Raw genomic sequence first — 21,728 nt, 5'->3', positions numbered from 1 at the left:
AACAAATTAGAGATGAGCTTGCAGTATCTCCAAAATTGGGAGTTGTGTACACCTATTAACCAAATGAAAAACAACAAAGCCCCAACTGTTCATTATTACCTGAGAATGTGCAGCTTTTCTTACTGTTTTTTAATCTTTTTATAACTTGGGGCTATTAGCATTTTCGGGATGCGGGTGGCGCTGTGGGTTAAACCACAGAGCATAGGACTTGCCGATCAGAAGGTCGGTAGATAAATAGGTACCGCTCTGGCGGGAAGGTAAATGGCGTTTCCATGCGCTGCTCTGGTTCGCCAGAAGCGGCTTAGTCATGCTGGCCACATGACCCGGAAGCTGTACGCCGGCTCCCTCGGCCAATAAAGCGAGATGAGCACCGCAACCCCAGAGTCGGTCACAACTGGATCTAATGGTCAGGGGTCCCTTTACCTTTACCTTTATTAGCATTTTCAGGGAGGGGGGATTAAGAGACAATAGTGTGCAAAACTGACACTGAAGGCAAGGGATTAAATTGGTCACATTTATGAATTCAGATATTCTGTTCATCTTTCTAATGCCAGGTCTTGCAAATCGATGAAATAAAGGTAAAACTAAGCGCTTTAAAGGCACTCTTTGACCAACTGATAATGTTCGGGATGGAACCTTTCAAAGCAAGAAAAGGAAAATGTGCCCGAAGTGAAAATGAAGAGAATGAAAATGAAGAGAATGAAAATGAGGTGATTAAAGAAACTGAAGAAGAAACTGCAACTACCCACAATCTCCTTCAGCTTCTTTCTGGGTTCTTAGACAGTGAGGTAAGGTCATGAAATCAGCTAATATTAATACATGGGGTTTTATTGTATTTTTTTTAAAAAACCAAAAGGGTAGAAGTATGTTGGTTATTAAATATGAAAGCAACAACTGGTGTGTTTATATTCTTGCAGCTTATTATTTCAACAGAGCTAAGTATGTAAAACTGACTTACAAAAGACATTTTTGCTGCTGCTGCTGCTACATGTTGTTTGTTTACATAGATTCACTACTTTTTCTTATTTCTTGGGCTCAGGAGAGGCAGCAGGAGGAGCTCACAGTCCTAGATAACATTAGTATGTTAAAGAGTTTTGCTTCCAAGATAAATGGTGGAAAGACCTCATAGTTTGGAATTATTGTCAGGGGGGTGGGAATTGATTTTATATATTTTCTCTGTGAACTAATTCAGGTCAGTGGAGATGAAGAAAGTTAGGATAAATGATAATGGACTTTCTCTGGGGGAAGATAATGTAGGTTGCAGTGGGGCAGCCCTTTCGGAGGTAGTGACAAAGAACAATTGGTTCTTGCCTGACAGGTATTGTCTTGGAGATGTTGAACACATGTTATGGTGCGTTGTGCTGCCATCTTGCGGCTGAAGACAGGAAATGCAGACTGGTCTTTGTCCATTGGCCATGCCTCCATCACCTCAGTCATTTGAATGGATCAGACTAAACTCCTGTAAGGAAATCAGTGCTTGAAAAGCAGTAAAATAATCAACCAAACTACAGAAACTTAGTAAAAAGGGCATTGCAGCAAACAGATAGGTCCACCCAGTTGGCTGCCTTTCTATTTTTTCTCCTATCTACGCTATCTCTTCAACACCTCTGAGGAATACGTGTCCAATGGACAAAGACCAATCTGCTTTCCCCATCTTTAGCCACAGGAGGGCAGCATAACCCATCATGTTGGGTGTTCACCATTTCTGGAGAGAGAAAAAACATTTCAAAGGGTCATCCAGTGCAATTGCCTCCATCCCCTTTAAACTCTGTTTTAGAGGCTGTATAATACGTGTGAGAGGTTTTACTTTTGCAGATGTGCTAGGGTGTCACAATTTATGATTTCTTCTTTACATTGTTGCTTTTTATAGAGCTGATATATCTACTGTATGAGTGATCCCAGACCACAGATGACTGAGGGCTGTCAAGTGCTGTTGTATTAATCTTACTGAACGAAACCCAAATAGCTCGCTCTTTTTCCTTTCTAGGCTAAATGAACAAATGCAACCCTAAGTAAAACCTTTTTCTAGATTTCAGAACTCAGGACCGTTTCTGCTGAGGGCCTAGCCAAACTCATGTTCTCTGGGCGACTGATTAGTGCTAAGCTGCTTTCTCGACTTATTTTGTTGTGGTATAATCCGGTGACTGAAGAAGATACCTGTCTCCGACATTCCCTAGGCGTTTTCTTCCCTTTATTTGCTTATTCAAATAGGTACGACTCTCGCCACTCCACTTTCCCCCTCCTTTTCCTGCATTTTAGCCAGTTTGAATTTAACATAATTGGACAACAGGAGGAAAAAAGTTTGTTTTCATGCTTTTATGAGAAAAGTTGCCTGACAGTGTAGTGCACTCCTATACATGCCTATTCTGAAGTAAGGTCCATAGAGTTCAGTGGGATTTATTCCCAGGTAAGTGTGCATAGGATTGCAGTCTCATCTCGTTCTTTCTAACCTTGTCCTCCAGATGCCTAGCTGCCGTGAGCAGCTTATCTTGGTTTAGTGTGCTGGGCAAGGCCATTCTACATTTTTAACTGCTCTTCTCTATGGTTATCTATCCAATTTGCTTGGGCAGAACCCAATATTTCATTTCTTCCTCACTTGAGTTTGGAAGAACTTCCTATAGTTGTGGTTTATTTCAAGTTTCTAGAAGTAGAATTTTGACAACAAAGAGCTCGGTTTTACAAGACTAAAAAGGTACACCGTATTGTTTGCACTTTCTCCCTCCTAAAAAGTAAGGGGAAATGTGTGTGCGTCTTATGGAGCGAATGCAGGCTGCGCAGCTATCCCAGAAGCCAGAACAGCAAGAGGGATTGTTGCTTTCACTGCGCAGTGATCCCTCTTGCTGTTCTGGCTTCTGAGATTCAGAATATTTTTTTTCTTGTTTTCCTCCTCCAGAAACTAGGTGTGTTTTGTGGTCTGGTGCATCTTATAGAGCGAAAAATACGTATTTCCCCTTGTATTGGGAATGTGCATGGGAGGCATAGATGACTTGGTCCTCCATTAATGCATAGAAATTATAAGACAAACAAGTTCCCTTGAATGTGTATTACAAGATCTGGACATACTTTCTGGAATGTTTCTTGTAATGCATTATATTAACATCTACTCCATTTTAAAAATCCAGGACAAATCAGGAATGCTTCGGAGAAGCTTTTCTTCCAACTTTAAAAATATTGTTTAATGCTCCTGCATCTTCACCATTGTCTGAAGTTGATGCAGCAAATGTTTCTGAGTTGTTGGTGGACCTGACAAGACCAAGTGGGCTGAATCAAAGGGCTAAGAATTCACAGAACTACCAGGTATGCAGAGTCCTATCCTGTTTTGCTGAAGCTGAGATTGAGCAGTGCCTCCTGATACCTGGTAAATGCTACAAGATGATTGTGGCACAGGAATTTTCAATATTTGATTCTTTCCCTGTCGGCTTTCCCCCTTCTGTTCGGCAGCTTGGGAGCCACGGACAGGATGGGCACCATTGCCCTGCGCTCCCTCTGAGGGGGGAGGGTAGCCACACCTTCCCCCCATCCCCCTTCTTTTCGGCAGCTTGGGAGCCGCTGTTGGGAGGGGGCCATTGTCCCACACCCCCGAAGGCCCTTGTGGTGGCATCTTGGGGGGGGGGGAGGGTGCTCTCCATTCTGGCCTTGGAAGGCAAGGCCAATTTTTGTGCTGCTTTGGTGAAAAGGAGCCATGGCGCTTTGTTGGCTACCTCCCCCCTTCTTTTTGGTGGCTTGGGAGCTGCAGACAGGACGGGTGCCTGTGATGGCCTAGGATTCGGGATCGGACTTGGACCCAGAGGAGTCTCAGTCTGCACCGGATCCTTTGCCCCAGGCGGCATCTGAACCTAGTCTGGGGCTTGATTCTGAAAAGTCCCAGGCTGCACAGGTTCCGCTGCAACAAGTACCAGCTGGGCTGAGTCAGGGGCCTGAGCCTGCCCTGGCTCCAGATGTGGAGATTACCTCATTGCCTTCAGCTGGGCCATCACTTACAGCTGCTCCTCTACCAATTGAGTCAGGAGAGGCTGAGGCCCTGGGTCTAGTAACCCACCGACATCTCCTGAGCTGCAGAGACTGAGGTCTGAGAGAAGGAGAGGCCTGAGTACTCGCAGGAGGAGTGCTCGCCTTCGGGCGAGACAGGGAGGTGAGTCACTGGGGGATCAGGACCGGCCGTTAGCCCATCAGAGATAAAAGGCTACTGGACCCCACCCCAGGTTGCGGGAGCAATGTTGCTGCTTGCTGGAACCTGCTTGTTACCCTGTGCCTGACCTCGCCTGGTTTCCTGCCTTGGCCCTGTTGGACTGACTCCTCATGGAATCCTTGGATTCGGGACCAGACCTGGACCGCGTTACCCAGGTTACCCCCAGGCCTGGCACAGTGCCGTTGCCCCATGCTGCTTCCTCCTAAGCTGCCAAAAATAAGGGGGAAGAGGGGGAGGCCGCTGGCAAAGCTCTTCCCACCCCCCCAGGAAGCAGCATGGCGCAATGGTGCCCATCCCATCCACAGCTCCCAAGCCTCCCCCAAGCCGCCGAAAAGAAGGGGGGGAGGCCGCCAGCATTTTTTTCTTTTCCCCTCCTTGAATTTTAAAGGTGTGGCTTATATTCAGGTACGTCTTATATTCGGGCCAATACGGTAACTGCAGAAAATTCTTAAACAATAAAGACACTTGTAATGTGGATTTTTTTTGTAATTGTGGTCATACAATAGATAAAGGGTAAAGGTAAAGGGACCCCTGACCATTAGGTCCAGTCGTGGCCAACTCTGGGGTTGTAGCGCTCATCTCGCTTTATTGGCTGAGGGAGCCAGCGTACAGCTTCCAGGTCATGTGGCCAGCATGACTAAGCTGCTACTGGCGAACCAGAGCAGCGCACAGAAATGCCATTTACCTTCCTGCCAGAGCAGTACCTATTTATCTACTTGCACTTTGATGTGCTTTCGAACCATACAGACTATGAACTTGGACTTTGAATACTCTTTTGATAGTTCCTCCTCAAAGACTCCTTTGTGACCCCAATGTGACAAGAGGGCAAGTTGTCGGATGAAACAGTAGCTGGATAAAGAACAGGAAGCAAAAGAGTAGGAATAAATGTTCAGTTCTCAAATTGGAGAGAGAAGTTGGGTTCCCCCAGGAGCTATAGTAAAGGGAAAGGGACCCCTGACCATTAGGACCAGTCGTGGCCGACCCTGGGGTTGCGGCGCTCATCTCGCTTTATTGGCCGAGGGAGCCGGCGTACAGCTTCCGGGTCATGTGGCCAGCATGACTAAGCCGCTTCTGGCGAACCAGAGCAGTGCACGGAAACGCTGTTTACCTTCCCGCCAGAGCGATACCTATTTATCTACTTGCACTATGATGTGCTTTCGAACTGCTAGGTTGGCAGGAGCAGGGACCGAGCAGCGGGAGCTCACTCTGTCGCTGGGATTCGAACTGCCGACCTTCTGATCAGCAAGTCCTAGGCTCTGGTTTAACCCACAGCGCCACCCACGTCCCATATAATAGATAGATAAGGGTAAAAGAGGCAGTAAATTTAATCTTAAAGATGGAACGCATAGAGGAAGGAGAGGAAATTTGAGAGTTCGAAAGAACTCTATTTTTAATGTTGGAAATCGTTTTGTTTTATACATATACAGGTTTTTCAAAAACTCCATTTAAAAAAGAAAATTCTTAAACAATATGCAGTCAGATATTATGATGTTCTATTACCTTTCCCAGGGTTTGACAGTTCATGATAATTTGGCAGTGAAAATATGCAATGAAATCTTGATGGATCCAAGTGCGCCTGATGTCCGTATCTATGTAAAAGCTTTGAGTTCCTTAGAACTTAATAAAGACTTCACAAAAGACCTGCTGGTTTTATTGGATGAGATCCTTGGGGTAGGTAATCACTTTTTAAATTAAATTTGGAGTGTGTGTGTGGAATAGTGCTTAAATGGTAGCCTCTTAGCTTCATTTGCCATAAGTAGAACTTAACTGAATAGGAGAGATCCTTTAAAACAAGAACTTCCTGACCATGTGAGATAACTTTGGTTTTTATGGTGCAAGTAATTAATAAATGACCCTGGAGAACTTCATTTTGGAAAACACATATTGTTGATGATAAGCCTTTATTTGCTTTTAGTTTGCCGATTCTAAAAAATCCATAGAATTAAAACAAGTGACTTTAAAACTTGGCATAAGTGTTTTCCAGCAACATTCCTATATCTCTCATGTTGCTGTTTGATTATTGGCAGTTATTAACGTAGGCTTTTTTTTTGTTAATGTGTGTGTTCAAGCTGAAGTTAATTTAAACTGCTTCACATCTAAGATGGAGGAAAAGATGCATGTGTTGTTATGTTGATATATGCCCATTGCACAATTACTTTATAATTAATTCCCACCATTTAAGGTTGTATTAATATTCACCATTATCCTTCACTGCAGAAATTGAATGATAAAATGTGTTTACGAATGATAGAAAAAGTGAAAAGCAACATAAACGGGGAAAACAGAATTAATGGAGGCATCTCTGAAGGGGTACAGGAAACGGACCTTTCTCAAGTAACTCAAGACACTGCTAGTCCTGACAAACACCATTATAATGACAGAACATCTAATTCCACTGACCAGAATGGAGAAGGTAATGTAAAAACAATAAACTAAAAAAGACCTGGTTGTTGTTTTTTAATTCTTCCCTCTAGAATAGCTGTCTAATGTAAAAAGTGCATGCTGTCTAATGCTGCAACCCTGTACCCACTTATGTGGAAATAAATCATTGAGGCATATTTCTAAGTAGACATATGCAAGATTGCAATATAAATCAGGTTAACCTGAGAGAAAACTGTTCAATTTTATGCCTGATTCTGTATTGCCTCTGCATCCAGGAGAGCATCCTGGATTTTTCGGCCCAAGAGCCAGTGAAATGAGTGGGGAGGCATTTATTATATGTACATCCTTTAAATATTTTTGTATTTTGCTATATTTATATCTTGCCTTTCCGTCAATGAACGCAAGGTGGAATACAGTGGAACCTCGTGTTACGGACAGGATCCGTTCCAGAGCCCTGCCCGTAACACGGAACTGACACAAGCCAAAGGGCCGCATCTGTGCACATGCACGATGCGATTTAGCACTTCTGCGCATGCACGAGCGGCGAAACCCAGAAGTAACCTGTTCCGGTATTTCCGGGTTGCCGCAGGACGCAACACGAAGCAGACATAACATGAGGTATGACGACATGGTTCTTCTCTCCCCTTGTTGGATAGCTTGGCTTCAGAGATGATGATTGTTCCAAGGTTACCTCATTGAGCACCACAAATGAGTGAGGATTTGAACCTCAACAGTGCCAACATCCACCCTCCTCCACATTTTTACATGGCGATGTGCAGCAAAATTCTGGTTGAGGCTGCAGGTGCCTGTCATCTTCCTGGAAGTCGCCAGCCTTGACTTTGCTTTGCAAGGCAGCTGCTCTCGAAAGCATACAGATTGATATGGCTAACTTGACCCAACAATCTCTCTCTCTTCCACCACATACGCAAAGAACTCTTGCTGCAGTCAAATGTTGTTGTTGTTTAGTCGTGTCTGACTCTTTGTCACCCCATGGACCAGAGCATGCCAGGCACTCCTGTCTTCCACTGCCTCCCGCAGTTTGGTCAAACTCATGCTGGTAGCTTCGAGAACACTGTCCAACCATCTCGTCCTTTGTCGTCCCCTTCTCCTTGTGCCCTCAATCTTTCCCAACATCAGGGTCTTTTCCAGGGAGTCTTCTCTTCTCATGAGGTGGCCAAAGTATTGGAGCCTCAGCTTCAGGATCTGTCCTTCCAGTGAGCACTCAGGGCTGATTTCCTTCAGAATGGAGAGGTTTGATCTTCTTGCAGTCCATGGGACTCTCAAGAGTCTCCTCCAGCACCAGAATTCAAAAGCATCAATTCTTCAGCGATCAGCCTTCTTTATGGTCCAGCTCTCACTTCCATACATCACTACTGGGAAAAAGACAACCGACTGTGCCCTGCCCCTGAGCCTCTCTCACTGCCAAGGAAAAATAATAAATGAATGGAAAGAGAACCTATCCAGGTGACACTGGCACCAACCCCCCCCCCAAACTAAAAGAATGTTAAGTTTTAGCATCACAACCACCCCTTTCCCCCTCTCTTCTCCCCCAACCTAATATACTCATAGCTCAGGTTGAATATGCTTCATGTTGAGTGTGTTCGAGCATGCGCTCAAAATGACGTCATGCGCAGAAGCGGCGAAAAGCGACGTGTGCAGATGTGCCATCGCTAGTTACGTTTGCTTCTGGATGCGAACGGGGCTCCGGAACGGATCCCGTTCACATCCCGAGGTACCACTGTATTGTATACAACACTCATGTTTCGCATCAAATGTAACTGATCTGTAGAAAAGATGTTACGACCTGAAAGAGACAAAGTGCATACTTTTGTAACCAGAGAAAATCTTTAATAAAAATGAAGGAAGAAATGAAGGAAGGAAGAGGTACCTACTGGCTACTGTCTCGTAAGCTCGCTTGGGAGCACTAGGGTGGCATGGAGTGATGGGGAACCTGCAGGCTGGTTCAGGGCTTCCCCAGAGGGTACCGTGCCATTTTAGTGGGGACATGTGCAGTAAAACTTTCAATTGGATTTTTGCCCCCTAAATTTAGGGCCTGTGATCCTAAACATTTTTTGTGTGAAAAGGACTTCAAATCTCAGAAATGCGCTTAGGGATGCTTGGATACTAATTTCTGCTTTTGGTATTCTTTGTGTTAAGTAGAAAATAAAGAAACCACTCAAATAACCGAAGAGAGAGAAAGCACAACTGCAGTGTCAAGATCTTCAAGAAAGAAAACCACAAAAGGTATTTAATATTCTCCTGTAAATATATTAATAGTATTTGTTTTGTAAGGGCTTAGAAACATTTTTAAAAATATTTTTTAAAATTAAGATTTCCCCATAATGCAGTAAAAGTAGAACTACAGAAGATACAAACCAAATAAGTAAAATATAAAGTTCTCTCTTCAAAGTAATTATTGGCTCATATAACCCACAGAGGACAATGGCTCCTCCCAGCTCTCACCTGGGATCTTTCCTTTCTCCTACCTGCCTCTTACCCTGGAGACCAACATTTCCTTGTCTCTCTCACAGGGTCCTCCATCAACCCTCTACCACACCCTCATGAGTGTACACTCATTCCTCTTGTCTCTTTTAATTATACAGGCAGCAAGCAATTTACACAGGTCTTACAAGTGTAATCTCACCTTGTTCCGCCATGCCCCTTTTTGTGACGTTTTGGGGTCATTTCCGGGTTCAGCACATTTGTGTGGTCACGCGCATATCGGACTCGCCTAAAACAGTTGCTGCCAGTACATTTATCATCATCATCATCATTTTATTTTGCAGCTGTGGGCAGAAATCTTTTATTTGTTTGTTTATGGGCTTTTTCCAGTTTTATATTTACAGATCATATTTTCATCCTTGTACAACAATTCACATAGACTTCACCACCCAGCTTTCCATGGCAGTTCAGATACATCTTATCTACCTGCATATCCATTAATTTACCCATCCTCTTTCGCCCCCCCTTCCATATCATTGTTATCAACTGTTGATCGTAAGATTACCCCTACTTGAACGTTAAATTTAACGCCATATCTTTGTAGATATTCCCCGAAGTTTTCCCACTCATTGTCTGTTTTTTATTTTGATTTCATGCTCGCTAATTCTGCATAGTCACTTCATCTCCAGTTATGTCCAGAAGGAATGCTTCTGGTTTCTTAGGGAAAGTAAATTTAAAGATCTTTTTTAACTCAAAATTTCCAGGTGTATTTGCACTGCCACCACAGGTGGAGAAATGATCCCTCTGCTTCTAAGCATTTCCAGCAGAGCGTGGAACCTCTTTTACACATTTGACAGGCGTCAAATACCACCTGTAATGCATCTTTTGCATGTTTTCTCTTATCTGATAACGGGCAGAAAAGTTCATTGTTTTATTCCATATTTTTCCCCAAGCTAAGATTTCAATGATATGCCCAGTGTCTATTGCTCATTTTGTCATTGCCTATTTGATGAGTTCATCTTTAGTCTCCCATTCTAATACTTTTATATATTTAGATTTTTTGTGTGTGTGTGTTCCCTGATACCAGTTTTTCAAATTCTGATCCCTCCTTGTTGCTGCCTGTACATCTAAGCTGCTGTTAGTATGTTGCTGTATGATCAAAATGTCTTCTTCTTTGGTGATCACTTGTAGCGGAGTAGGATTGTCTTCCATAAACAGTTTTAACAATGAGTCTGTAAGTGACTCAAAATGTACAGAGACATTCACATAGTTTTGCTATTACTGTAACACATATTGGATAAGATACATTTGTGGCTTTATAGTCCTTAAGGCCTTTACAAGCCCTCTAATATTGGCTTACAGAACTGTCCCTTAGATTAGAGAAGATTTCATTTTCACCCTGTTCAGCCTTTGAGTGTTGATGGAGCTGTAGTCTTACAACCTGCTAGAAGCCAGGCATGCTAAAAAGACTTGGTGTCAGGAACTACCAGTACAGTGAATGTGCTTGCAGGGACTCTGCGGGTGGAGCAGTGAAAATGGGTAGAGAAACCAGTTCTACAATTTTAAAGGCAGTCTTTGAGGGAGAAAAAAGCAATTTGTGGTCTTTTAGGTCTGAGAAAAACGGAAGAGAAGTCTGTGCCGAGAAGAGGAAATAACAGAATTGTGGAGTCCGAAAGTGAAAGGTAATTTGTGTGCAAACATGGAATGTTTATGCAGCAACTCCTGTTTCAATTGGACAGACATTTATAATTCTCTCTCATCTCCCCACCAGCAGACATTCAGCTAAATTGATGTGTTTAGTCATTTGCTGATTTACATATATATAACAGGACTGCACCTTTGGGTGACGTGACTCTGTTTGGTGCTGCCATCATTTGGGACTTTGGGTCACCATTATGTAGGCAATACCTCGCTGTAAAGCCAGCAAAGCAAGAGCTGCTGATACGCTCTCCACGGCTCTTGCTCTAAAGCAAGAAAAGCAAGAGCTGTGCAGAGTGCGTCAGCGGCTCTTGCTCTACTTTACAGCGAGTGACGGACAGGAGCCATAGCTCTGGCCACGGAGGCATCCGTCAGCTCGCAACTGCAGTGGCAGCCAAGGGATCCCTCTGCCATCCAGTGCATTCGCTCCATAAGACACACAGAGATTTCCCCTTACTTTTTAGGAGGGAAAAAGTTCGTCTCATGGAGTGAAAAATACGGTAGGTGTTACGTAACCGTGTACTGATCTTGCAGGATCCACACGTGCGGCTTATATATTGTTAATTTGTTTTGCAACCTGCCCTTCCTCCCAAAAGAGCTCATGCATGTTATCAGACCCACTTAGAAAGTCCTGAACAATTTAGGGTCTAGGGTCTGTATAGCCTCTACCAGTACCAGCCTGCCTAGGCCTTATTGGGATACTTTCATGCTGGTCCCAGGCGAGTGCTGCTTGTTGTGTGGTGATGCAAGATATGGCCATCTCTGTAGTTTCACCTCAGCTGGGGGTGGGAATGGGCAGATAAAGCAGAGGTGCATATGACCCAGAACAGAGAGGTAAAGAAGGCGGAATTTCACACAATAATTTGCAATAACTCCAATAAATGAGTGCTGCTTCTAGTTTAAAATGGTGGATTAATGATTCCTAAACCCTGTTACTTTGCAGTGAAGAAGAAGATCAACAATCTGTTTCACTGGCAAGACCATCACGCCGAGCAAAAGCAACAGCTCTTGAAAAAACCAGAATGAATCTCTCCAAGCTTCTGGACAAATAATTCAACTGACCGAAAAGTAGACCAGTGCAGCTGGATGTAAACCCACTTTTAAATAATTGTATGTAAAAAACAAAGCAAAGCATACCTGCTCAGTAACTCATTTTCTGCTTAATCCTTTTTGTGTGTGCACATGCAGTAAATGGTTAGACTTGGGTATGCAAAGACAAATACTTTCTTCCTTAATTTCGGAAGAGTTTTTTCTGACTTGCATTTTTTTAAAAGATTTAACAGTAGTGCACAATGTGGATGATTTGCGAATAGTACCACCTAATGAGGTTACATTGCATATCTGGCTTAATTGCAAGCTGTATTCTGTTTCCTGCATATGGTGCAGGTGCTAACCTATTTATGGATTATAGGTCAGGTTTTTTTTACCATGCAAAATGTATAAATGTACTGTTGAAGTTACTCTTTTAAAAGATGAAATAAAGGACATTTACTGGATGTTGCTCATCTTTACCAGTTTGATGGCTGTGAGATTATTTTGGCTTCAAAGGTGGTGGTAAAAGCGGGATTATAAACATATTATGCAGAATTTTGGTAGATCGGACTGGCATAAAATTCTAGAAGTCTGAAACCTTAAAATTTCAGACTTACTGCCTTTATATTTGAGATGCATCTGAAACATAGGTCAGTTCAAGTTGCCCACTGTGCCTTGCTATTATTATGATTATTATTATTATTATTATTTATCCCACCCATCTGACCAGGTTGCCCCAGCCACTCTGGGTGGCTTCCAGCATATATAAAAATATAGTAGGACATCAAACCTTTAAAAGCTTCTTTATACAGGGCTGCCTTCTGGTGTCTCATACTGTTGTTATTAAAAAGAAACCATTGGTGGTGGGAGTAGTGATAGAGATGGCTGATCCATTAGTCCTGGGTACACCTTGTGTGCTAGAATTCTCATCCACTAACTGTCACGTTTCGGTGGAAAAAAAGTTAGTGCTCATAATACTTAAAGCTGTGTAAAGGCATAAAATGCTGCTGTATTTTATTAGCAGTATTTTGGAAATGAGGTGGGTTTCTTTGAAATCTTGGTTGTAGAGTGAATATTGAATGGTTGATTTATTATATTGATTGATTGTTTAAACTGGCTGTAGGATATAATATGCTCCATATTTGAAAACATGGTGCCAGGACTGCCTTCTGTGTGTGTGTGCTAGAAGTATCAAGTAATCTATTTTTAAAACAAACTATAGACAATGTAAACATTTTAAGACAGAAGATCCACAATGTAGTTTATAACCATTTTAATCTTAGTTTGATGTAATTTCTACAAGTTTTCACCCCCATCACCAAACACTTAGCAAAATGTTGATAAAATGAAGGCTTAGGAAATGACTGAGTCTGTTTTCTCTACAATCAATGGCCCTTCAGATTATTTTTTTTTAAAAAATGACATACGTTTCATAGAATAGGTGAAAATTATGATTTAGAAAGCATACCATACATTTTAATAATTATAATCTGTAAGATTTTTAAAACCCTTTGCATTTTTATACAGCTTTGCACCAAGGTAAACTATCTACTGAATGTATGAATAACTTTTACACATCACGTTACATAAATATATTAACATCTGTGCACGAAATAAAACCAGAGAATATATCATTAGCGGCAAAAGAATAGAAAGAAATACAGCATACTGTATAAAAGACAGTATCTCATTCTTATGACCTATACTGAAGTTGTTTCGTATTTACATGCAAAGAGTCACAGCCAACTAACAATATTCATGGTTTACTATGAAGCCACAATCCCAGCATGTCATCTCATGATCAAAAATGCTTATTCAGCAGAAAAAAACAATTGCACACAATGTACAAAACAATAGTGCAAGAAGAGCTGCAAACTCCTTGTTCTCTTCATCTTTGAGCTTTTGGTTAAAAACTATACAGCTGACCAGAGATGCTGTTGTGAAACTTAGCTTCTACTCCATGGGTAGATTTAAGGCACATCATTATTTTCACAGGTTGGGTGCTTATCTTGTGTCAAATATATTCCAGTTTTCTGTTTTTTTCATATGTAGAAACTGGTTAGAGGGAGGACAGGAATTAAATTTAGATTAAAAATTGAAACTATCATCTAAAGTAGATGCAGCAACCTGAATTTTATTGCACTGTCCAGAATATCAGGTTTCATTGGCTTTCTAAGTGCTGCCCTGTCCTATTGGATTGAGCTATTTGAGCATACACAGATCCCATCTCACAACTACTATGAAATTGGATTTCCCAATCAGGAACAGGAGTCTCCAAAGTGATTAGCAGTGTCCTACTTCTCTATCTGGAAAACGTCACGAGGGTGTAGTGGTTTCGAGCAAAGTTTTAATTAACGCTTCTAAAAATGGAAAACGTTGAAACCTCTTGGGCTTTGCAGAGGCAGGAACTGTCTGCTTCCAGCGCTGGAATACTCTCCAAGCTACGGACTTATTCTACTACTCAGTACACCTAGAGACATGTATATAAACTAACTTGACAATGGTAAAGTTGTTTGGGCTTCTCAGTGCATGTATTGGAACTGCAATACATGTCTATCCCGCCTTCTAGTGCAGACGTCTAGTGCAGTCATGGGTGTGAATCTCTGTCTAGGAAAAGCTACAACTTGTCTCAAGTCTGCTGCAAATTGCACAACACATGGCTCTCCGGCTTGTAGTAAGGCACAGATGTATGTATGCTCTTGCATAACCCACTCCCAGTAATCGGGGAGATGAGGACAATTCTGGAATACATTTGGTTGGATCCTGAGAGCCACAAGGAGAATGACTTTTGCAGAACTTCTCCCCCCACAAAAAAAATAAAAGCTTCTGAGGGTTGGGGAACCCTTTCGTATAAGATTTGAGGGATTGCTTACACTTACAGTTAATGGGTTCCAACCCCATTTTTGTTTTGCTATTATACATTAGGGTATTTGCTTGCTTTTAATGTAGAGCCTGTCCTGTACACTTCAAATTATTATACTTTCTATATCATGTTTATTCTCTGGTGGCAGTAAGTAGATGGAAGAGGCAGGCAACTATTATTATTAGACTATTAGACTTCTTTGCAGCTAATCTAAGTAGCATGGGTTGATGATCTGAGAGTGCAGTGCCTGAAAGTGATTTCTGCAAATATTTCAAAGGGTGTGTGAGAAGGACTTTTGTACCTCTGCACACTTACTATGTTTTCAATAGACTTGGGTAACTGAAACTCAACTGGAACTATGCTGGGTTTGTACAGGCTCTATATGCTATACTCAACAGTATTTTTAAACACACCTGTACATCTGCCGGCAAACATTTTCAATGTTTCACTAACACCCGCACAAAATACAGAAATATTTTGTTAGGTAACTGAATGAAGTGCCCAAGTTTAGCACCTTTCAGATGAACTTACTACCAGTTGCATAATTTTAGCTCAAAAAGAAGAATGAAGGAATGCTCTTAGCCATTGAACACCATGCTTCCAGGTGATGACATTCCCTTATAAAGAGACTGGCTTTTCTGTGCAGTTAAGCAGCAAGATATATTTTACTTAGTATGTTAAGTTGCACATATGTTGAAAGGTATAGTTACACTACATATTATTTCCTCCTATAAATGAGTGGCTGTTTCTTTTTAATGGAGAAATGTCAAGAGTTGCATTTGGGGACAGCTATAATATAGGCTGCTGTGTTGTGCATCTACAGGATGGGTCACTAGCTATACACAGTGGCGTAGCGTGGGTTGTCAGCACCCGGGGCAAGGCAAGTAATTTGCGCCCCCTAACCCGTGGATTTGCACCCCCTAACCCGTGGATTTGCGCCCGGTATGGCCGGCCCCCCCTGCACCCCCCACGCTACGCCACTGGCTATACACCACTGGTGCGACTAGTTATGATCAAGACTACTCTTAAGTAAGCCAGTGACATCACTGAGATTTTAACTCGTATACCGTATTTTTCGCACCATAGGGCGCACCGGACCATAGGGCACACCCATTTTTTGGGGGGGAAATAAAGGGGAAAAAATTATTTCCCCCCCCAGGCGCGGGGCTGGGGCGGGGGAAGCTCGAGCTTCCCCCGACCCCAGCCCGCAAACAGGCAGCTCTCTGCAAGCCGTGGGAGCGCTCCGGCTCCTTGCGGAGAGGTCCGCGAAGCCTGGGCGCGCTGAGCTCAGCGCGCGCAGGCTTCGGCATGCTGGCAACTCCCCGCAAGGAGCCGGAGCGCTCCGGCTCCTTGCGGAGAGGTCCGCGAAGCCTGGGCGCGCTGAGCTCAGCGCGCGCAGGCTTCGGCATGCTGGCAACTCCCCGCAAGGAGCCGGAGCGCTCCGGCTCCTTGCGGAGAGGTCCGCGAAGCCTGGGCGCGCTGAGCTCAGCGCGCGCAGGCTTCGCCATGCTGGCAACTCCCCGCAAGGAGCCGGAGCGCTCCGGCTCCTTGCGGAGAGGTCCGCGAAGCCTGGGCGCGCTGAGCTCAGCGCGCGCAGGCTTCGCCATGCTGGCAACTCCCCGCAAGGAGCCGGAGCGCTCCGGCTCCTTGCGGAGAGGTCCGCGAAGCCTGGGCGCGCTGAGCTCAGCGCGCGAAGGCTTCGCCATGTTGGCAACTCCCCGCAAGGAGCCGGAGCGCTCCCGCTCCTTGCGAAGCGGTCCGCGAAGCCTGGAGAGCGTGAGGGGTCGGTGCGCACCGACCCCTCTCACTCTCCAGGCTTCAGCGAAAGCCTGCATTCGCACCATAGGACGCACACACATTTCCCCTTCATTTTTGGAGGGGAAAAAGTGCGTCCTATGGTGCGAAAAATACGGTAAGTCCTATGCTAGCTGCTACACCTAAAACTGTGTACATGTTCAGAACAGATTCAGATCAAACAGTATAGGAACTGGGCTGGTGGAATTCAAATGTCTAATATAACTGCACAAGTCTTACAGGAATGAGTCTGCTTGTCTGCTGTTGGGAAAAAGGCTGAAGGGGATCATCAGTTAATTTCAACTTTTAAAAACGGTGGCCTACATTCAAAACTCTTGGATGGGGTACCAGGTACTCATGAATTGAATGGTGGCACTGGAGGCTCAGGGGATTTGCGAGGACTAGGGATGGGTTTGTTTTTTTCTAGTTTTGGCTGATTCGCCAGTTAAGGTTCTGTTTGGAGAGAAATGGCTTGGCCACTGTACTCCATGCTCTGGTAACTTCCAGATTGGATTATTGCAATGTGTGGGGCTGTCCCTGAAGACAACTTGGAAACTTCAATTGGTCTAAATGCAGTGCTACCAGTTCAGTTCAGATCTCATATTACCCCTGTTTTAAAACAGTTGCACTGGTTGCCAGCTCATTTCTAGGCCCAATCCAAGGTGCAAGGTGTTTAAAAGCCCTAAACTACTCAGGTCCCAAGTACCTGAAATATCATTTCCTTCTCTACAGACCCTCTCAGGTGTTAAGGTCAGCAGAGGGGGCCTTTTTTGTTATTCCACTACCCTCAGAAGCTTGGGGGTGGCGACAGCCCGGGAGAGGGCATCTTCTATTGCAGCTCTAAGTTGTGGAACTCCATCCCCACACATCTAAACCATACCGCTCTAGCAAATGCTGTAAACACCTCTCTTGATACCCAATATGTATATTTTTAGGATCCATCTTGTTTCTGTGATTGCAAAGAGTTTTAAACTATTTTAAGAATTGTGTTTTAATGGTTGCGACCCACCCTGAAACCTTAGGGTGAAGGATAGGTAGCACCTACTACTACTACTACTATTAATAATAATTCAGAGCGTAGTTGCCAACACCAAGACCCTGAAAGCCATGGTTTGTAACTGCATAATCTCCTGCTCTAATTAACATTCATGACAATCCAAACTTAAAGATCCCATGGAAAGCAAGCATCCTTTATGGCCAAATCAGCTTATTTACAAAAATACATAAGTGCAAGCTGTATTACTAATCTCCAAACATATGTATTACTCTATATTTGAGCTTTGTGCTTTTAATGCATCCTTGTAGGCCACTTCAAGCTCTCGCATGGCCAAATGCATAGGATGTTATTCAACTTCATTTTACTCTTGAGAAGATCCAGTGATATTAAGTGACCTAAGTTAGCCACATCCTTTCATTTCCATAGGATTACACTGAGTAAATTAACTGCATTCCACCCAATGATTTACTCTGCATACTTCTACAGCCTATATATAAGCATGCACATCCTGAACTAGATCTTCCTCTATCTTAGGCAGTACCTGACTTCTAAAAAAGATGGCATAGTCCTGAAGAGGATAATTTGTGGACAGGTTTCTATGTGCACTGTGCAGACCATTCTACTATATCAAATGGCTGCTTTGGGGGAATGAAGTCCCCTATATCTATCAGCCATGCACATTCAGGGATCTGTGCATACTCTGCTCATGGAATCCCTCCATCAACCTCTGCTGGGGAAAAAGAATTTCCTTCTCCCCACTGGGCTGGTGAGGGAAATAATGTAATTGGTGAACACTACTGTACTTGAAGATTTATAACTTGGGCCGTCTGAGCAGAAATACCAGGGCAAAGACACAATGGGACTGACAACTTTCAAAAGGTATATAAGTGCCCTTTTCACTATAGATGGCATAACTATACCTTCTAGTGCAAAGGTTTACATAACTCTGCGGAAACAGATACTGTAAAAAGCAGCCTGTGATGGATTAACCCTATAGTTACCCTTGCCAAATCTAACAATCCTAATTCTACTTAGGTTGAAATCATTACAAAATGTTAAAATGTTCTGGCATTTTTATACATTTATTTAAAATATAATCTGCAAGATGAGTAGCTGAACACATGATTATTATTATTATTTTTTAAAAAAATGCCTACTGCGATTATACAATGTTGGATTGAACTTCCCCTCTCCCCCCAAAAAATCTGAATTTATAATCAGTTTATCAAGCAAAGCTAAACCATAAACTGCGATGCTCAAGTACTAAAGAAACACCATCCAAGTCATATACATGTGCACAAACTCCTTGCTACACTGTTTCTTGGTGCTTCCATGCAGATACCTCAGACTGGGAAGAAAGAACAGAGCTGCAGACTACAATATGAACCAAGCTATACATGATTGTCTGTTCTGCTTGATGAAAGCCTGGCAGGTCTAGCTCTGGGGAGGGGCGAGAGAGGGAAATAAGTTTAGCCTCCATGGAAGTATATCTTTTTCCCCCATTGAATCTACAGAACTGCCCCCCCCCAAAGCTATGAACCTGGAGACTTTTGAAATCCATCAAAAGTACATGAAAATAATCAACAGCTCGGTGCAGAGGTAGATTTATTACTGGAATAATATCTAGGGACCCTACACATTTCAACCTACACAAACTTCATCACCGTGGGGTAGCATCACTCCTGATCGAGAACAAAACCGTTTCAAGTCACTCCCAGTTCCCTCTGCGCTTAGTATGTTGCCCTGGACTGGGGGAATCGGTGCAGAGAAGCAAGCATCTACTAGCAAGGCCAATGCAGGTGAGCACCTCTTATGATGCTCACCTGAGTCCAGCTTAATGAGCTGGATTGGGTCAGAGATTGGGGGAAACCCTTTCCATCCTATGGTAAATAAGGACACAACAATGCTAACCCCAGTCCTCCACATGACATCTAGTTAAAGTCCATAGCTTCCACAGTTACATTCCCGCTAGTCTGTCTCAGGTGAGGTAACAGTGCAGAAGTCCAAGTATCCAGTAAAGGTCCCTTACCAACCAAACAACTTGTCAACCAAGTTGTCTGCCAAAGGGACAATTTTAAGGAAGCTCTGCAGACAAAAAAAAAAAGCTAATTTTAACACCAAGAAAAAAATATACATAAAAATAGGGCTCATTACAGCAATCTCAACTTCGTCAGAGAGAGGTTTCTGAAGCTGCTATTTTCGGCAGGGTTGCTTCCTTTTGAAAAAACACACACCACGCATACATCTTAAGATACACACAAAATGTCACATAAAAACACAGCAATGCAATTTTACTCTGCATTGGGGGGGGGTGGAATTTTAGGAAGCCAGTTTGCCCAGCATGCAACTTCTGGGCACCACGACCGAATGGCTAACCGTTTTAAAGAGATTTTGGCATGCATGTTCAGGAGTCAGTCATAAGAAGCTTACAAATAGGCACAGTCCCCCAGGCCACTTTCCGTGAAGACTATGCCTGACCATCAGAAGAAGCTCTTACCCCAGGCAGCAACCCAAACAGCCCCCAGAAAGGTAGTGTCTAGCTCTTTAAAGCAGTTTTGCTTAGTTATTACAGCAATGGCTTGCTCAGTTTTTACAATCATTCACAGTATTGCATGCTGATCAGGGACTACAAGACAGATGGACTCATCTTGACGACTCATGGGTTTTGCTGTTAGACTTGGGAGCTTCCATGAAGAGGCAACTGAAATGGGATCATGGAGTATTCAACAGCTCTGCTTGCAAATCCTCCCAGCAAAGGCAGTCCAACAGGTTTAAGAGGTCCTATAAAAAAGAGAAAATTAAGACCTGGACTTCACACATTTTCGTATGAATGGTGTGTGCGTTCACAATCTTCACAGATTTAGCAGAAGGTTCTGATGGTACAAAAACCCATTTAATCCGTACAAATATATTTATTCTTTGCAATTTTTGTCAAATGCTGTTTTTCTTTATAGTTCAGCTAAATTAAATAATCCGGCCTTAGTAATTTCAATGGAAAAGTTAAGCATGCATGCTCTTCAATCTTTTCCATTGAAGTCAATGGGATGTAAGGCCCGACCTTTGTCCAAAGCTTACAATTTTTTTGTTTTTGACAGATTTGTCTCTCAGTGATTTGCAAGGGAGCCACATACATAGTGTTGAAAGACTTTATATTATTGCCTCAATTATATTATTACCTAAATTGTCAATTTAAGGTATTTACATCATCTAAGGAAGCGTATTCCTTTTATCTCTGTTTTGAGATAGCCACTTACACAGGGGTTATGTTCTGATCCCCAGTGTGCCTCAGCGAAATCATGTAAAATGGGGAGCACCCTAGAGATTCCCAGTGGCTTGCGAGGAGACCCACCCTCCTCGCATGCCAGAGACTTGTTGAAAGCTTCCCTGCACCTCAGCTGAGCTGGTCAAGGCTCCCCTCTTGTCCCTCCGGCTTGTAGGAGCTGGAGACACATGGGAAGTGAGAGCTGGAGAGCAGCTGATCCGAGCAACATCAACAAACCTCTGGCTCACAAGGCGACCTTTCCCAGGGCCCAAAGAGGACTCCTTCAGAGTCGAAGGTGCAGTGGGGCTTTCCAGCTAACAGTAGTCGCTTTCCCATATGTCAGCTGTTAACCGGAAGGCTGAAGAGCCTCGGCAAAGCCTTGCTGCACCTCCTGCTCCCAAGGAGACCTTCCTCGGAGCCCAAAGAGGTTGTCCCCTTTGGGCTCCAGGGAGGGTCTCCTTGCAAGCCAGAGGCTTTTTGCGGCTGCTTAGCAGATGTGCAGGAAAGTTTCTCCATGTATCAGGTCAGTGGCTCAACAAAGCTCTGCTGCCCTTCCAGCTTCCACAGCTGACGAACAGAGAAGCGTCTTCCCTGAGCATCAGCTGCGGTAGCCCCTAAATTCACCTTAGTAACATCTTTGTCCATTAATCCATTTTTGAACATTCTATCAGGCTTCGTTGCCCGTAAGGTAAGCCACAAAATCACAGTGCTGACTACCAAAATTAAGAAAGCAAGCTTTTCAAGTCATAGTTCTTCCTCCGCTTCCGATAAACCTGCCTTCCCGTTTCTACAGTGGTACCTCGGGTTTCATACGCTTCAGGTTACAGACTCCGCTAACCCAGAAATAGTACCTCGGGTTAAGAACTTTGCTTCAGGATGAGAACAGAAATCGTGCTCTGGTGGCGCGGCGGCGGCAGGAGATCCCATTAGCTAAAGTGGTGTTTCAGGTTAAGAACAGTTTCAGGTTAAGAACAGACCTCCAGAACGAATTAAGTACTTAACCCGAGGTACCACTGTACATGCCCATGCACATCTGGAGCTGAATTCTGCAGGTCTTTAGCTACACAGA

At 43.5% G+C, this 21,728-nt stretch overlaps 2 protein-coding genes and 1 long non-coding RNA gene across 9 annotated transcripts in view; 2 read left to right on the top strand and 1 right to left on the bottom strand.

The window, feature by feature from the left end:
- The window catches only part of NCAPG (non-SMC condensin I complex subunit G), a gene marked incomplete at its 5' end in the record, with an annotated part of 37,899 nt that extends 25,692 nt beyond the window's left edge, over window positions 1-12,207 (top strand). For 2 of the 4 annotated variants that reach the window (XM_081924406.1, XM_081924407.1), the window contains 8 exons: window positions 555-788; window positions 2,030-2,211; window positions 3,123-3,297; window positions 5,699-5,860; window positions 6,407-6,602; window positions 8,729-8,815; window positions 10,623-10,695; window positions 11,655-12,207. In XM_081924406.1, the coding sequence (XP_081780532.1) occupies window positions 555-788; window positions 2,030-2,211; window positions 3,123-3,297; window positions 5,699-5,860; window positions 6,407-6,602; window positions 8,729-8,815; window positions 10,623-10,695; window positions 11,655-11,763 (1,218 nt within the window). In that variant the 3' untranslated portion in view covers window positions 11,764-12,207. Of the gene's footprint in view, window positions 1-554; window positions 789-2,029; window positions 2,212-3,122; window positions 3,298-5,698; window positions 5,861-6,406; window positions 6,603-8,728; window positions 8,816-10,622; window positions 10,696-11,175; window positions 11,219-11,654 lie in introns of those variants that run through there. The other 2 variants (XM_081924408.1, XM_081924409.1) reach the window with 2 other exon arrangements.
- Window positions 12,208-13,001: 794 nt separating this feature from the next.
- LCORL (ligand dependent nuclear receptor corepressor like) overlaps window positions 13,002-21,728 on the bottom strand; it is a 58,825-nt gene continuing 50,098 nt past the window's right edge. For 2 of the 4 annotated variants that reach the window (XM_081924300.1, XM_081924303.1), the window contains one exon: window positions 18,467-20,178. In XM_081924300.1, the coding sequence (XP_081780426.1) occupies window positions 20,069-20,178 (110 nt within the window). In that variant the 3' untranslated portion in view covers window positions 18,467-20,068. Of the gene's footprint in view, window positions 13,799-18,466; window positions 20,179-21,728 lie in introns of those variants that run through there. The other 2 variants (XR_014171508.1, XR_014171509.1) reach the window with 2 other exon arrangements.
- LOC309377423 lies at window positions 15,593-17,470 on the top strand. The gene is made up of 2 exons (XR_014171554.1): window positions 15,593-15,674; window positions 16,524-17,470. It is a non-coding gene; the product is annotated as an uncharacterized lncRNA (long non-coding RNA).

The sequence above is a fragment of the Podarcis melisellensis genome, assembly GCF_964234715.1.
Source record: "Podarcis melisellensis genome assembly, chromosome: 9".
NCBI lineage: Eukaryota > Metazoa > Chordata > Lepidosauria > Squamata > Lacertidae > Podarcis > Podarcis melisellensis.
The sequence above is the reverse complement of the archived record's forward strand: the minus strand, read 5'-3'. Positions and strand labels throughout refer to the sequence as shown.